This window comes from Filicampus tigris, chromosome 11 (assembly GCF_054856515.1).
Source record: "Filicampus tigris isolate MCC_2025a chromosome 11, RoL_Ftig_1.0, whole genome shotgun sequence".
Lineage (NCBI taxonomy): Eukaryota > Metazoa > Chordata > Actinopteri > Syngnathiformes > Syngnathidae > Filicampus > Filicampus tigris.
In genome coordinates, this window is record NC_141227.1 from 5,539,468 (window position 1) to 5,556,768 (window position 17,301).

The following is a 17,301-nucleotide window of genomic DNA, read 5'->3' on the forward strand; positions in this document are numbered from 1 at the left end:
GCGAAGGCAGACTACACCCCGAACTGGTCGCCAGCCAGTCGCAGGGCACACATAGACACTGTCACTGAGCGGGAATCGATCCCACGCTGCCCGCACACAACTCAAGCGTGTGTACCACTACACTATCAGCGGACATAGTGGACATTTTCTTCCAATATATTTTCAAAAACACAGGACAAGTCCTTTAACAAAATTTATTACAGGTCAATGTAATTTTTGTGTGTAGGTGTAAAGAAGGCTGCGAGTTTGTAAGTGTGACTGTCAGATAGGGTTGCCAACCGTGCCTTGAAAAATGGAATCGTTCCGTATTTAGAAATATAAGTACGCGTCCCGTATTGAGTTGTAAAGGGACGCACTTTGTTCCGTAATATCGTGAGGGTCAAAAATAGTCAGTAAAATGTAAATGGAAGTAATGAACAACAGTTGACTTTATACGACAACTTACGGTAATGGTCCTTGGCCAATGACCAATGAGGGACAGCATATTCATACATGGGTATGACGATACCGAATCCCCTTATCTTATTGGTCGAGGTAATGATTGATTGATTGATTGATCGACATTGATGAATAATAGCTAAAGAATACACACACACACAGCCTTACATTAATTACAAGTTCAAACAGATATGCATAATTTTTACTGTACAGGAAGTCGACATACTACACTTTAATTATAAATATAGGAGAAAAACAATTTAAAAAATGTTTATTTTTTCTCTTTTATGAAGATGAAGTGGACAAATGTGCGAAAGAAATGTTCTGCTGAACTGATTAAAGGTGAGCTCATTGTGAGCCTCAACTATGACATGTCTTGCTCAGCGTTTTACTCTGCAGTTGTCAAAGACAAGCCGCTGCTCACTGCAGCAAGATCTCGGAGGAAATATAAATGGAAAAATAGGCTCCACATAATGTGGCATTGATCTGTTCATAAATTACAGGATGAATGTTCTTAAGTTAAGCAGGAAATGTTTCTGTTTGAGAGATATTTATTTCGATAAGTTAATTTTGTTAGTTTGTATTCAAGTAAATTTCTGGATAATAACTTTCTAATGCGTTCATATCATAACATATCATTCAAAAATATGCATCTATTCAATATTCAACTTGGGTCTGAATAGTTAAAAATTGTTTCACCCACAAAAAAGAGCTAAAAAAAATCACGCCATGAAGGTTGAAGGTAGGCATGGGAGATAACAGTGATTTTGGATTAGATCCGATACCAAGTCTGGACCAAATATCGCGATACCTATCTGTTATTGATACTGGAAGTGACTTTTAATTTTTTTATACAAAGCTGCAAACAAAGCCACGTGTACTGCCGCTGCGCTCACACCAGTGGGAGGGTACACCTCATCAGTTGAATCAAACTACTCCGAACTATTTTGTTATCACTTCCATGTCATCTTGTCAACGGTGGTGTGGACTCCATGCAATGCCTACGAGTCGTGGGCCTTCACCCTGATCGTTCTTCATCCAATCAAATGCATTTACAAAGTTCTGGTGGGCGGTACCAGAGCCAGCAGGCAGAAAGCTCTTTGCCCTTGGCAACACATAGCAAAAATGCTGACTGGATGACAATACAACCTCCAAAATTATGGATTAATAAATATATTATACAGTATGTATGAATTAATTGCAGATATCAATACTTTAGCTTGAGGATCCATACTTAAAATTGAGCACTCTGGATTGGAATATCAATATTTTGGTATCAATCTGCCCATCCGTAGTTGAAGGCAGTGAGGTCGGCCATACTTAAAATTGAGCACTCTGGATTGGAATATCAATATTTTGGTATCAATCTGCCCATCCGTAGTTGAAGGCAGTGAGGTCGGCCGTCCCTGCCGATGAGGGGTCCCTTATTTATTTTTCCGGAAGTTGGCAACCCTACTGTCAGAGGTTGCAAATTATCATTGATCAAGGGGTGAAACACACTGCCTCAATTTAAACTCCCATGTGTGTCTTTCGACTCAATCGCAGAAACCTCTTAGCATGTACCTTCTCTTTTTAATTCCCTTATCTTCTTGCTGCTGAATTTCTGGGAACTACTTAGTTACAGGAACGCTCTGTGTATATTACATTTTTCACTGTCAGCAGCATTTATGATGCAGTAAAAGCAAACTGTCTACTCAAACATTATTAGAGCTACATATATGCCATTATACATTAAATTCAGGGCTTGGTTTCGAAACACAGATGGGCAAGTGAATTTTACCGTAGCGATGAAGAATGATGAATCATGCTTTAAATGACGTATTATATTTCTGATGACTATAAAATGTATGTAAATTATTTTGGGGGTGCGACAAAAATTCCTCAAAAATGCTATCCAAAACGCGATTACAAAATGTTTGCCAGGTACAAACATTTTTGGGGTTTTTGGTGTCCTGTTGCTGATTTGTTAGTGTCTTGCTATTTCTCGGTTATCACCATGGTTTGGTTGCAATGGAATCCTTTGGTGAATTTCCTATTAAACCGCCAGGCTGTATAACAGCATGAGTATACTGTACGCTTAGCTAACCCTATTTGTATAAATACAGGCTCAACTTGAAGTTTGTTTTGTAAAATATCCCTGTGACAGCAATAATGTGCAGATGGTAGTGTGTGTAAAGCTGTTGCCTCAGTGAAAAATAATGCACCATCTGTTGAAGTACTCTCAGCAGCACACAGCTATCCTCCCATGTTGCTAAATAATGTCACCTTTACAGAACGGCAGGCGTGTATGTGGTATGGCATTGCAGGGGACTACATAACTAATTGTGTGCTTCCTACAAGTGGTTCGGGTCAGTTCTGCTCACCGTGGCACTGTTTTGAGCCCTAAATCCCTAACTGCAGGATGTGTGAGCTGCAACAAGATAGTAAATAGTGTGACCTCATAGCACATCATTAAATTCAAAGTGGAGCAGAGTAAACAAAAGATAGCAAGGGATGAATATTTCATGCTTTCTTCTTGACATGTGAGCAAAAGAAAAAGGAGCTTTGTGTGTGGACTTTTCGTTCCCACTGCTGCCGTGAATCGACCAAAAAATCTATCTTTTAGGTATCTGTGGTTGATATAATCAAACCCGAGGCTGCCCAGAAGTGATAGAACACTAATCATTTAATTAAATTAAATCTTAACTTTCAACAATGACACACCAAATGTTTTCTATAATGTGAAACTGTTATTATTAGGGCCCAAGCAGCGACCACTGCGAAGTCCCTATTGTTTTTGTAGAATTTTTTTTTTAAGTCTTTTTTTCTCCGTGTTCGATCGCATTTTTGAGACCCTAAACATACACGAAAACTCGCCAAACTTTGCAAAAAAAAAATGCAATCGAACACAGAGGAAAAAAAGACAGAAAAAAAAAGAATAATTTCTACAAAAAAAAAAAAAGTGACCTCGCAGCTGTCGCTGCTCGGGCCCTTACTAGAGTTGCAAGCACCTATAAAGGGCCCTCGCAGTCCTGTAAAAACCTGTGTTCTTTGAAATGGTCCATAGGTCAGGCGACATGATCGCCATTGTGGCTTGCCTGTGTGGAGTTTTTGTATGTTCTCCCTGTGCTTGTGTGGGTTATGCAGCCATCCATCAATTGAATGGTTGTTTGTCTAAATGTGCCCTGCGGCTGACTGGTGGCCAGTCCAGTGGGTAGTCTGCCTCATCAGCTTGGATAGATGCCACTTCCCTATAGCAACCCTAATTAGGACAAGTGGAACAGAAAATGAATGAATGGATGTCCATGACAGCCAGGATTTTTGTGGCACAAACTGGATGGAGAATATACGTAACACATTAAGAATGTTATTTGTTGAACAACGGCAGTGTGAAAAAATAATGCAATCTGGAGAGAGTTTAAAAAAAACAAACTCTGAAGACAAAGAAGAAATCTTTCACATACAGCGGCATAGTAGCAGATTAATTAGATGCACTTTCCTTCATGCAGTACAAATGTATTTTGTCTAGTTTCTAACTACTGAAATCAACTGTTAATATGCAGAGAAAATTTGGACCACTTGACTCGTCGTGAGTTTGCACATTGCTGAATTCCAGTGGAAATAAAGTGTCAAACTAGACTGTTCTTTGAGCTAATGTATTCAAAGTAGTAGCTCATCAGCAGTCAAACCGGTACTTCATCACTAAGCCAAATAACAACCATGCTCCAGCATGATCGCCAAAAGAGTGTCAGCCTCTCTTCTGTTCCCAAGCCTTCTTTTCTTCCTTGATTCCACAAGGTGGAAGCGCTTGAGTCTTTTGAGAATGACCTGGGAGAGGGCGGCCAGGCAGCAGCTACAGAGAAATCAGGGATGGGGGTTTAAGTCTGATAAGGTTGAACTCAAGAGGGCCCCAGTCAGAAGAGGGAAAGAGCTTCAAAGCAGTTGCACAGAGGCGGTGGACCTCGGGGCCCTGGCAGGACACGGGTACTACTGTGGAGGGCCAAATAGCAGAAAAGAGCAAATAGAAATTCAACAGAAGAAAGGGCTAAATTGAAGCTCCATGATTACCTGAGCGAGTGTGTGAGGAGAAGTTATGTTTTCATCACCACCCTATTGAGACATTGTACGTGTGAGCCAACTTTCAAGTTATGCAAGATACGAGCCATCATTTGGCTGATATTTTTGCATTGACTTGAATGGAGTGAAGTCAATTCAACTCACTTCACAATAAGCAGCAGTTTGGCTAATAGTGAATATTTCATCATAAAATATGTAGCTTCATCCTGTTAACGTCTCTCCCATCTGAAGTTTATTGTCAAATTAAACATAAAACAAAGAGAATTATAGGTTGTGTACTGAAACCAACCAAACAACGTCCACTTCAGAATGACCCGTTGGCTTCATTTTAACATATCATCGAAAACGCTACTGGCATGCTAATGGTTAGCATCAGTAGTTGGAGGTTAGAATCCTTTAAAACAGTGGTTCTCAACCTTTTTTCAGTGATGTATCCCTTGTGAAATATTTTTTCAGCAAAGTACTACTAACTAGCGCAAAGCAAATTTGGATGAAAAAAAAGAATAAAGACATAAAACAGAGTGTTGAGCCATCACTGTCTGATTCATTAAACTTCGGAACTTCATTTGTAGTGGTATCTCTAGAAGTATTTGAAAATATATATAGCCTAGCAAAAATAAACAAAAAATAATGAACTTAATTCCAAACAAAGATTTATTAATATAAAAGTAATCATCAAAAACACCGTCCAGAGCAGTTCTCAGAAAGAAATCCATCCATCCATCCATTATCGATACCGCTTATCCTCACAATGGTCGCGGGGCGTGCTGGAGCCTATCCCAGCTGTCTTCGGGCAGTAGGCGGGGGACACCCCGAATTGGTTGCCAGCCAATCGCAGGGCACACAGAGACAAACATCCGCACTCACAATCACACCTAGGGGCAATTCAGAGAGTTCAATCAACTTACCATGCATGTTTTTGGAATGTGGGAGGAAACCGGAGTACCCGGAGAAAACCCACGCAGGCACGGGGAGAACATGCAAACTCCACACAGGGAGGCCGGGGCCGGGATCGAACCCACAACCTCTGAACTGTGAGGCGGACGTGCTAACCAGTCGACCACCGTGCCGCCCTCAAAAAGAAATCATTAAATTAATTTTAAATAAATTTGAAAAAAAATATTAAAACATGCATTTAATAAATTAAAAAGAAGACTAACAACATTACAGGTCGCTAATGCTGTCGCGGTACACTCGCCTGACTTGTGCATGTGCGGGCAGCGTGGGATCAGTTCCTGCTCAGTGACGATGTCTGTGTGTGCCCTCTGACTGGCTGACGACCAGTTCAGGGTGTAGTCTGCCTTTTGCCCGAGGTCAAGTGAAGAAGTACTTTTCTTCTTCAAATTGTGTCTTGCATGACTGTTTTATCCTGCCTTCCAGTGGCCAAGGTGGGCATATTTCTTGTAGCTTTCAAAGGTATCACAGTGTTTGAGTGCAATCATGCAATACTGTTTTCGTGAGTGTGTGCATGCATGCATGCAAGTGTGTACGTGCGTGTGTTTGCATGTGCATGTTTTGTCATGAGCTACTGGCTGGTGGCTGTTTGCGTGAGCGAATAGCAGTGGGTGGCCAGGGTTAAAAAATAGAATAAGACACACGCGTACAAGCTCACACACACAATCACAGCAGGATGGGCTACAAGCTGTGTTTGTGTTAGATGAAGCTAGCCTGAGCTTTGTATGAACTGACTAAATGTATAAAGCCTGTGGCAAAAATGAGGGGAGGCAGACAATAACATAGGTCAACTGAATGATTTATTGGAACTAATAAATACAGTATTTAAAACAATAAAAAGGAATAAAGGATGTGAGCGTGTAAATATATTACAGTAAGTGTGTGCAAAGTGCCTGGATGAATGTAAGAGTATAACCAAACAAAACCAGAAAAAAAGAGCAGATTGGTCAGGGTGCACGCTACATTGGAAAAGTTTTTAGAGAAAGCACAATCGTACCCCGCCATGCCCAGGAAGCGCATAAGTTCTTTCTTTGTAGATGGCTGTGGAAATTGCTTCACTGCCTGAATCTTTGCTTCCACTGGATGAACAAAACCCTTTGGTCCAGAAGGTGTCATATAAGCAGCAATTGCAAGAGATCTACTAGAACCAGGTACCTGCCAATATCCATTTAGGAGATCAAACCTTCTAACATACGTAGCTGAGCCAACTTGGTCAATGCAGTCCTCCGTTCTGGAAAGATGATACAGGTCTGCTTTAGCAATACCACTGAGTTTTGAGCCAGGCTTTTTCACTAAAAGATAAGGTGAAGCCCAATTTAAAAAAATAATGGCTCAACAATACCATTTTTTTAACCACTGACTCCAACTGCAGCGTCTTCTCCTCAGACACTCTATAAAGTTTTTGTTTGATGGGCTTAGCATCTCCGATGTCTTTGTCATGTTCGATTAAATGTGATCCCCTTGGGGTGTTCGAAAACAACATGCACTACTTTTTTATAAGCGCTACCAACTCATCACGTTTCTCGGAGTCTAAATGACTAATCAAATCACCAAGACATTGCTAAGGCTGAGAATTTTTCAAACGCTCCCAGACGAGACCCACGGTCACAGGCTGGCTCAAAGCCTGTGGCAAAAATGAGGCGACACAGACAACCACATAGGCCAATTGAATGATTTATTGAAAATAAATATTTTTAAACAAAAGAAGGAGACAAAATGGAGGAGGAGGCACGGGCGTCGTAAAGTCGAAATGTTGTAGGTCGCGTACGTCGTAATACGAGGACTGCCTGTACTCGCAAAATAATAACAAATGGAAAGAGGCATAAATCGCATGTTTGTTTTGCGCATTTTCACAAAATTCGCTTAAAAATTTGGGAACATTTGGATGGAAACCCCATTAATGTAACTTCAAGTTCATCGCTCTTCTGTGAAATCAGCCTGTCCACTTAGGAAGCAATGCTGATTGTGAATCCAATCTGGGGGTTGCACTGCAGAGATGGCTGTATTTATGGCACTTGTTCCCTATGCTCATTAAACTCAACTCAAGATTGTTCTTTTTACTCTCAATTGTTCCTGAAACAGCCATGCACCGCTACGCATACAAACTTCCACATTTCTTTCTCTAGGCAGCCTGCCCCGCCCTAACGCGTGCGCACTCCAACCGATGAACCAGCTGATGAATATTCAGTATGTGGGCAGACTCAGACACTTTAATTGGTTCACTGTTATATGTTTGGTTATTTCATTGGTCAGATGTGACATATTGCTAGACTCCTTCCGTGGTGTGTTTTCATTTTGTACATTTCCATATTGAATGAATTTGTTTGGAAATTTCATTCATTGCGTGTACATTTCAACACAAACCATTTTGGATTGTACCCATTTATGTTCAACACTGTACACCAAGTCATGTTCTGCTCTCGTGCCTTTTACGTGTTGATAAGTAACTCAATGACGAAAAAAGTTGTCCATTGCTTGTATATATGTAGCCCTGTGATGTTAAAACTGATTCTAGACTTCACATTCACCTTTTTGTTTTCCTAGATGCGGAACACTCGAGGTGTGTCTGTGTGGCCAGTGGGGTTTGTGGGAGGCAGAGCATATGAGCGCCCGATAGTTTCAGGGGGCAGAGTTGTGGGCTGGTACACCGGCTGGAGACCAGACCGTACCTTTGCCACTGACATGGCAGGTAAGATGCAATCGATACAAAACAGGTTTTATTTTTTATATTCATGGATGTCTGATTATAACAATGACAGTATTTTATAATTTTCCCGAATTTAAAAGCTTCATTCGCAAAATGATTTTGATGGTACTCTGACTTGTAATGATGTGTTAATCATTTCCATGATGATCCAGGATCACACACTTTAGACATCTATTGTACTGATGGACAAATACAACTGGTATTGTTTTACCACCAGGCAGGTGCTAATGTCACCATTCAGAGTTGTGTATCGTGTGCACACTACATTAATCAGACCTTGACTTTTTTAGCTTGAAATTATAATCATTTCCTTGAGTTTGAAGTTATGGATACCAGATAACAGACATGTCCTACAGCATTAATCATTGTCTGAAAGCTAAGCTTCCGAATATGAATAGTTCCTTTCAGTTTGTCTTCTGCCTCAAAATAATTTGACACAATTAATCATGTAAAAGCATGTTTTTCTTCAGTGTTAAACAAAAATAGCACACAGTTCCATCTAATTTCACCATGATTACTGCTGTGCATTTCGTATTTACATTAATGAAATCTGAATACATACACAGATTGATTTATGATAATTGAAGTAAAAATGATTATTTACAGCTCAAAGCAAATATTACACACAGGCAATACAAAATAAAAAAAATATAAACTTTTGCTCACAAATAGAAGTGGTAGTGTGCATTCACCTTTTACAAAAGCAATGCTTAAAATCTGTAAAGATAAATGTGTCATTGTGACATTCTTTGGTCCATGGCTGGAATTTATGTACTTGGGTCACTTCTCGGTGACCAGATAACATTTGACTGTCCAGTGAAGAGAATACATCACACTATTAAAGCTTATAATTGACACTTTATCTTAGCCCAAGACTTTTTCACAAGTGTGGTCACAAAACAAACTCATCATCAACTAAGCTCTTTGTCTGTGTATTAGGGGTGTATCGGTATACATGGGTGTATTAATACGTTTCAGTATGACAGGAGAATGGCCGCGCCCCATATCGTTCTATCCTTGTTCGGTCGGAATCAATGGAGGAACCGATTACAAACTCTCCATTTGAAATCATTGTACTTTCATTGCTTATAACGTCCAAAAACGGTGCTCAATTGGCACCACAATTTATGTGGACACCCCTACTAATGATTACTTCAACATATCAAAAGGATTAACTTCTCCGTGCTTGATTTATCTGAGAATGAGGAAATGTGGAAGTGAGCAGAGCTACATAGATTTAGGCTGGGACGAGGACACACTGCTTCTTTGCTTAAAAAAAAGAAAGAAAAAAAAACACTGCTTCTCTGCTGATCACGGTTAGGACGAGCGAGGCATTTAACACCAGTCATGATATTTACAGAGACTGAAGTGGGAATAAGGAGACGTGCACATTTATTTGGATGAGGAATGGCCACAGTTTTTCGATCGACAACACGCCGTCCAATGAAACCTAACAGCCGAAATGGTGCGTTCCAATGTGGCCACACTCGGCCGTGGAGTCGGATGCGCACGTTCAAGACACCCCCGGTGTTCGATGAGGTATTACCTCACTCTGACGCTGCTACACTCTTGCGGCTGCAAGCGGTGTCGGACAACGCACGCCACTGCTTGGGAGGCAACCCTGCGATATGAAGACGCAGGCTCATGATCACCTCCACACGCTGCGCAGACAGTAAGGAGCTAATGTTGTTGTGCTAACGCCTTTTGTTTTAACGGCCTCAAGCTAGTTGTTGCTATTAGCTGTACCGTTATCCTACTGTTAGCCGGGGGGAGAAGGGGGGAGGATAAAGATCCATGCTTGCCCGATTGCTTGCCCACTGCCAGTCGCCGTCTGCCTCCTGAGAGTTGACACGAGTTTAGCGTCGCTAAATGTCCGAAATAGAAGCAGTCGGGTTCGTGTGCTCTTGTCCGCTTCAGCTTGTGAAAGTGGAGGAGCAATCGCCACAGTATTTTTGATTTTGTGGAGGTGATCATGATGACATCACGTTTTATGTCAATAAATCCAAACTGTTGTGCAGAACACTTTTATACTTTCACAGGTTGAAGTGAACAAGAGTAGTAATGTGCATTTGCATGTTGGTGGCGATCGGTCCCCGTTTTAGACAACAGAACTGTCAAAGCGAGCAATATTACCACGCTTGCCTCCCTCCCGTGATGTAGACCGCTGAGACCGAAAACATAACAATCTCCCCAAAAAGGGGCGGGGCAATTTGTCATAAATCTAATCACAAAAAAAAGCCCTTAATTCACTACAGAGTCTTTTGGGAGGAATATTTTAGTACTGGTGTCATTTTTACATGCAAACCTTTTATATAAGTGCCAATGTTAAGCTCATCCAAGTGTCTCTTAAGTATGTGTACAGTACCAGTCAAAAGTTTGGAAACACTTCAAATTCAAATGGTCTCCTGCGCATTAAGAGGTAAAACAATTCAAGCTATTATTTCTTGATGATGTACAGCTGTGAATTGAAGTCATTCCAGGTCATAAAAGATGTGTATAGTTGTTATCTGCGCAAAAGCTGTCAACTTGGAGGAATCCAAATTACAAAATCTATGGTATTTTGATTACATTTTTTTTTAATTTACCAATTAATATCATCAGTATTTCTTCATAATGTTGATGACTATTAATATTAAGTATAAATAGTATTAAACTGCAATCTAGGAAATATTTAAATCATGAAAAAAGTATGTTCAAAACATATATATATATATATATATATATATATAGGTGTGTGTGTGTGTATAGTTAGTATACACGTTTATAAATATACATATATAACCAGCAACAAAATCATAATTAGTGTTAATTGCATGAATGCTTTCAAAACACATATGTCGACAGAACTGACTGTATTGTGGCCGACCACACATGCACTCACATTATCTCAAATATGCACATGTCTACCCCCGGGATTATTGTTAATTAAACCCTCATAACAAGAGTGAGCATCTCGTTTTCATTCTACTACCTTGCTCCACCACTACATTCACTGCCAGCATGTTCATCTCCTTTGCCTAATCTCCCTCTTGGACTCTAACATACAGTGCCTTGAAAAGAACATTTTCCCTCATCACAAATTCTTACTTTTTTTGGGCATAGGTCCCCAGCTTTAATGTTTAAGATCATCAAACTAATGTACATATCAGACAACAATGACTCAAATAACCATAAAATGCAGTCCTTAAATGGTGATTTTTATTCATAAAGGGGAAAGAAGCTATTCAAAGCTACATACTGTGTGAAAAAGTACTTGCCCTCTAAACCTAATAACTGGTTTGGTCCCCCTTGGAAGCAACAACTCAAATCGAGCGTTGTCTGTAACTGCTAATGAGTCTTTCACATCTCTGTTCGCTTCTTCCTTTCAGAATCGTGTTAATTCAGCAACATTGGAGGCTTTTACAGCATGAATGGCCTCTTTAGATTCATCCTACAGCATTTCAATCATTTTTAAATCCGAATCTTGACTATAGGCTACTCTAAAACCTTCATTTTGTTTTTTTTTGGGTGATTCAGAAGTTGACTTGCTGGTGTGGTTTTGGATCATTGTTCTGCTGCAGAAATTAAATGCGCTTCAGCTTGAGGTCACAAACCAATGGCCAAACATGCTCTCTCAGCATTTAATTGATGGTTCCATCATTCACAATAAATCATCCAGATCATGAATTAGCAAAGCAGCCCCAGACCATCGAATGATCTCCACCATGTTTTACTGTTGGTATTAGAGCTTCAGGCTGTGACAATATATATCGCTAAGACGACAGAATTATTGTATTTCTTTGCCATCGTCTCTATCTGCACTTATCCTCTCTTTTAGGTAAATACGTATGTTTCTTATGGCAGATTACGGCAATGGTGAATTATTAGATTAACAGAGGCATTTTATTAGCTGGAGAAAAGCTTTTACCGGTACTTAGAATGTACAATGCGAGTCCCACACAGCTGCCACCAGGTGTTGAACTGAATGACAAACCTGGGAAGTGATGAACCACCACAATCCTCCTGTCCCGACACATGTATATTCAAATAAAATGACAAACCGAATAACATGAAGTTCAGATCATCCTAAACATGCAATTTTTAATATTCAATAAAATAAAAAACAGCAAAATGCAAATACAAAAATAATTGAATACGTTTTATGTATAACATGTCAAATTGCGTCCGAGACGTGGTTTAAGGTTGACTTCTATACAGTTTGTTGTTTCCATGCAACTGCCTTTGAAAGGGAAAAGCGTGCCGTAACCAGCAGATTTGAATTTGATATCGTTATGACGTAGGATTGTGATCGTTTGATTTGACGCAATCGCATCTTTTAAATCGTTTATAGGTACACGCCCTCTGGAAATGTATTTGTAACATGGGTGAAAGGAGGTTGACCTGATGAAGCCATCCTCCATAAAATTTGCCAAAGACAGCACAATTATGGCCATCTGAATTCCAACAAAGCCAATAAAATGAAGAGAGGCGGCCACAAGTGGGAAATGACCAAGCAGATGAAGGCTGTTGTTCATAGCAGATTAAGGAGAACAGAGATCCAATCGGAGCAAAGCTTAATGAATCATTTTTTATATTAATGAGAAAACCGTCCGTTTAAATTTTTTTCTGACCAATAAAAATAGCTTGAAAAAGGGCATCCTGCTCATTTCCAGCATAGATTGCCTTGCAAACACGATAAAAGGATATAAAACTTTATGGCATGACACCATTAACAAGAGTAGTAGACAAGTACTTGTTGAAACAGGGTCAGGTAGCTTTTAATAGCTTTTTCCCTTAGTAAATAAAATCACCATTGAAAAACTGCATGTTATGTTTACTTGGGTTAACTTTGTCTGATAGTTTGATGATCTTCAACATTCAGGGTTAGGGTTATTTGAAAAGAGGGCAAATACATACGCACACACAACCTAATTAGCACCTTCATATTTTTACTGCGCTAAATAATTTCACGGTAACAAGATTTAGTGCAGTAGCCGCATAATAGACCTTTTTTTTGCATTAAATTGTGCAAGGACAACAAGGGATGTGCTGAACCAGTGACCAAACGGTATTCACTTTTAACCGATTATTCATAGGATTTACAATGGGGTGACTGTAGGCCCCTGAGTGGGTGCCAGTGCTCGTCCTAAAAGTTTTGTGTTGCACAGTGCGGCATTGTTATCTCTGCACGTCTACAATGTGACCTCATTCAGCTGTACACAAAGCAGCCAGGACCAATTTTGTGCATGTGTGTCAGAGCGTGTGTATGTATAAAGCCTACGAAACACACGCATGCACACTCAATTTCATCATGAATCTTTTCAGAATGACACGCCTGCCGGCACATGAATTGATGCGAGCAGACATGTGTACATGTTCCGGACAACTGACAAGTGTGCAATTGTCTAAGTGTATATCGGAGCAGCATCTCTGCAAATCGGGGCAACAGTGCACCTGCACACACACAGCAAACAACAAACGCACACAAACACAACATGCTGGCGCTGAGACCGCGGTGCCTTCGCCAAAGTGGTGCTCGCTGCTGGAGAAGTGCTCGCTGAGAAGGGGACATGAAAGCGTTTAACCCAGAGTGACCTTGTCGGTTCGATGCCGCTGCTCCCGAGGCAGTGAGATGCGAGCTGGATGGAGACTTAATACAGGAGAAGTTAGAACATCCTCTCACACATAAAAGCACCAGAGTAGTCGAGCTATATGATAAACTACCGAAACATAGTTTATATGGAGTGTTGTTTTCATGTCTGCTTTCTTGCCAGTACTTGAGATACAATCGGAAAGCAATTATCTACAAACTTCATAAATTGGGCAGTTACTGTATATTTATTCAAATCTTTCAAATGTGTTACAAGTCAAGAGTGTTGCTGACAGCTAACTTAGGGTTGAGCAATTTGAAGAAAATAAATGTGAAAATTGTGATTTTCATTTGAGAGTTTCTCCCTTGTTTTGTTTTAAACAACAACACAAAACGATTTTGTTATATAGCGCAATTTACCACAATTTACTCTCTAAATCAATTTTCTTTATCGAAATGAATTGAAATGCCATTTCACCCCTCACCCCTCTGTTTTCCTCTGTTTGTATTGGGGAATGCTTGTTGCACTCTATTTTGAAGCCTCCGCACTTACGAGCTGCAGCCGGTGCTTCCTCAGGAGTTGAACCGGGCTCATTTTTCCAATGGCCCTCTTATTCTTTACCCCCCCTGGGAGTTTTGGGGAAAAGGGTTTTGGGTTTGTTTTTTTTCATTACAAAGCATTCCATTGCTGAGATGCACTGCAAGCTAACAAACCATGACCTAAGGTGCGTTCATAAAATTCATTACGACCCCGCTGTGCTATTCTGAGAGTGGGTGGTGTTCGGAGAGATAGAGTGCGCACTGCTCTAATTCATTTCCGAACGCAGCCAGACCTGGTGCACTATGTCCGCAGTCGGAGCGCCTTGTGCCTAGTGCCGTTTTTGGCACTCTAACTTTCCGAAGTGATCTGGTGTGCGGTGTGGAGATTGTTTCCAAACATGCCACTTATGCGCAAGTAACCGAAAGACTAAGCCCGCCCCTCCTTGGCCTCCCAAACACACAGCAGCAAGCACAAACACGGAAACAGGAATTGTATTGGAACAGAAAGGCTACTCACCTGTGAACTTTAAAAAAAGAAATAATAAACTTAGACAAATATATGAATACATAAATAAATTGCTGGGGGTGCTAAAGGGGGGCTAGACAGATTTCTGAGGGGCCTATAGTCCCCCCCCCCACACCCCCCCAGCCCCGGTGTAGCACCGTGCATGACGACAACCACCGTAGAACACTGATGGATAGCTTTTTCCATAGACTGTGCTTATTTGTTAGAATTAATTAATGATCGGACTTCAAAAGAAAAAACTTTTGAATCGTACAAAACAACTGTTAGCCTTCAAGCCTTTCTATGTAGTATTTTGTTGAAATTTGATAGTATTTAATCATGTTTTGTTTCATCTTTTTAGAATGTGATACCTTAAAAGCTAGGTAATAAGTCTGTTTTAGTGCTGCAGATCGCATTTTGTTTCAGTGGTGGCGAATGACTACAACTGCACAAGACTTGATGCTACACACACTGCACAATGGCACATTTAAAAAAAAAAATAATAATATTGTAATTCAACACCACTAGCATATGTGACCATTTTGCAAAAGTGTTTTATCATATGGATAGAACGCTTCCCTACAGGTGCACTGCAACCACAGAACCAGAAACAACAAATCAAATAATACAGCCCATCCTGCATGACTTCCCTGGGGCTTGTATGGACAGTGTTTATTGACAGGCCTGCCATCTGTTCTAGGCTAGTTTTAGTAGTATTGACTTTCCACCACCAGTTCATATGTAAATAATTATTCAACTGCTTAAAGTGGCAGTCAACGCAAACATTTATTTTTTCAAGAATATGTTCTATGCAAGCCCACTAGTTGAAACAGCGCATTCTGATAAATATTGTGTTTGTGGAATAAGTGTTAATCCACTCGTTTTTAGCCATCTCCGGGAGCGGCCATTTTGTCTTCTGTCGACTGAAAATGACATCACAACTGCTCACAACGACAAATCACGGCTCAGATTCAGGAAACGGGTCAGCTGTGATTGGTCGTTGTGAGCAGTTGTGATGTCATTTTCAGTCGACAGAAGACAAAAATGGCCGCTCCCAGAGATGGCTAAAAATGAGTGCATTTTGCTGCTTAATTTATATTCCACAATTCCAAAATTAATCTGAACGCCGTGTTTCAACTAGTGGGCCTGCTTGGAACATATTCTTGGAAAAAAATTGTTTGGGTTGACTTCCGCTTTAATAAAACTTTCCAAAGCAATTTCAAATCATAAGTAAATATTTTCTCCATAATGGCAATGGAGCATTGCCGCATCCTCTACTCACTAAACATTTTGGATATCTGGCTTTGCTTGCATATACTATACCTAATGTGTGGCTTGGCTTGTCTTGCCTTATTTATTTATTTTTCATATAAGTGGAAGATAGCAGAATGTAGAGCGCGGGGCAGACAGCTGACCTGGCTTAAAACTGAGAAAGCTTAACCCATGGGGTGATGGTAAGCTAAAAGGTATTTGCGCGGCCACAGTTTCTATGTGAAATGCATGCTGACACATATCTCAGAGGACTGCCGTCTGCGAGCCCCCGCGTTTCATTAATTCAACATCGCTGCAGTCAACAACATTCTGCTCAGACAGGACGAGAGGGAAATGGTCAGGATGCTGAATTACTCGAGGTGAATTCCCCAACTAATGCCTTGCCTGCCAAGGCGTGCTACCCGCTAACGATTTGCATGGACAAATATTCAGTCATCATTTATAGAGCTTGCATGAAACTGCAGCAGGTTCCGAAAGGATCTGAGCCCTCCGAGCGATTCTGTTCGGCTAAGCACGCCGACACTTTCATTTGTCGTGTTGGCATTTGTGTCCATGTCATTATCACCGTAATGGAAATGTTATTTTAATTAGCATTCATTATTGCATGCCCTTCATCGTTTGATTACACAGATGTCAGACACCACGGCCATCAAACAATACAGAGGTTACTGACATGGGGTATCGGTATTATCAGTGAAATTTGTACATTGTAATTTTCTGTCCACACACTCACCACATACTCTGTAGCAGCCTTTGCCTCATTGCAGATCCTTGCCAAAGGGTGTGCGGGAGGACGTGTGGCTCATTTGCACGAGACAGAACTTTTCCCTAAAATAGAGCGATTTCAACCAGCGTGGAATGTCTGAATTTTAAGTGTGCAGAAATTCTGTAACTTCAGAGTATTTTGAATGAATGATGTAAAATAACTTTTGGAAGAAACTTGGTTTTAAATGGTGGGGGGGAATGTATTATATATCTTCTTTCAATCTAAAAGAAACTCATTTGCTTATCTTCACATTTTCAACAAGTAAACCACTGTTGTAAGTATTATCAGGACACAAAGAGCAATATGAATAGAGACGGTGGACAGATGAAAAGTCAATCAGATATTATGGTGCTAATCCATGTAGTGACAACAAACTGTTGTGGGAAATAACAGTAAAATCAGTTCAAATAGACACCAAGGGCAAGACAAAAAGGGGAGTGATGTGATCATATTTCTGTGTATTAGACTAGAATAAGGAATTAATTGAGATTAAC

At 40.4% G+C, this 17,301-nt stretch overlaps 1 protein-coding gene across 1 annotated transcript in view; it reads left to right on the forward strand.

The window, feature by feature from the left end:
* b3gat2 (beta-1,3-glucuronyltransferase 2 (glucuronosyltransferase S)) overlaps nt 1-17,301 on the forward strand; it is a 47,088-nt gene that overhangs the window by 15,452 nt on the left and 14,335 nt on the right. The window contains exon 2 of the mRNA XM_086045884.1: nt 7,993-8,137. Within this exon, the coding sequence (XP_085902010.1) occupies nt 7,993-8,137 (145 nt within the window). The remainder of the gene's footprint in view (nt 1-7,992; nt 8,138-17,301) is intronic.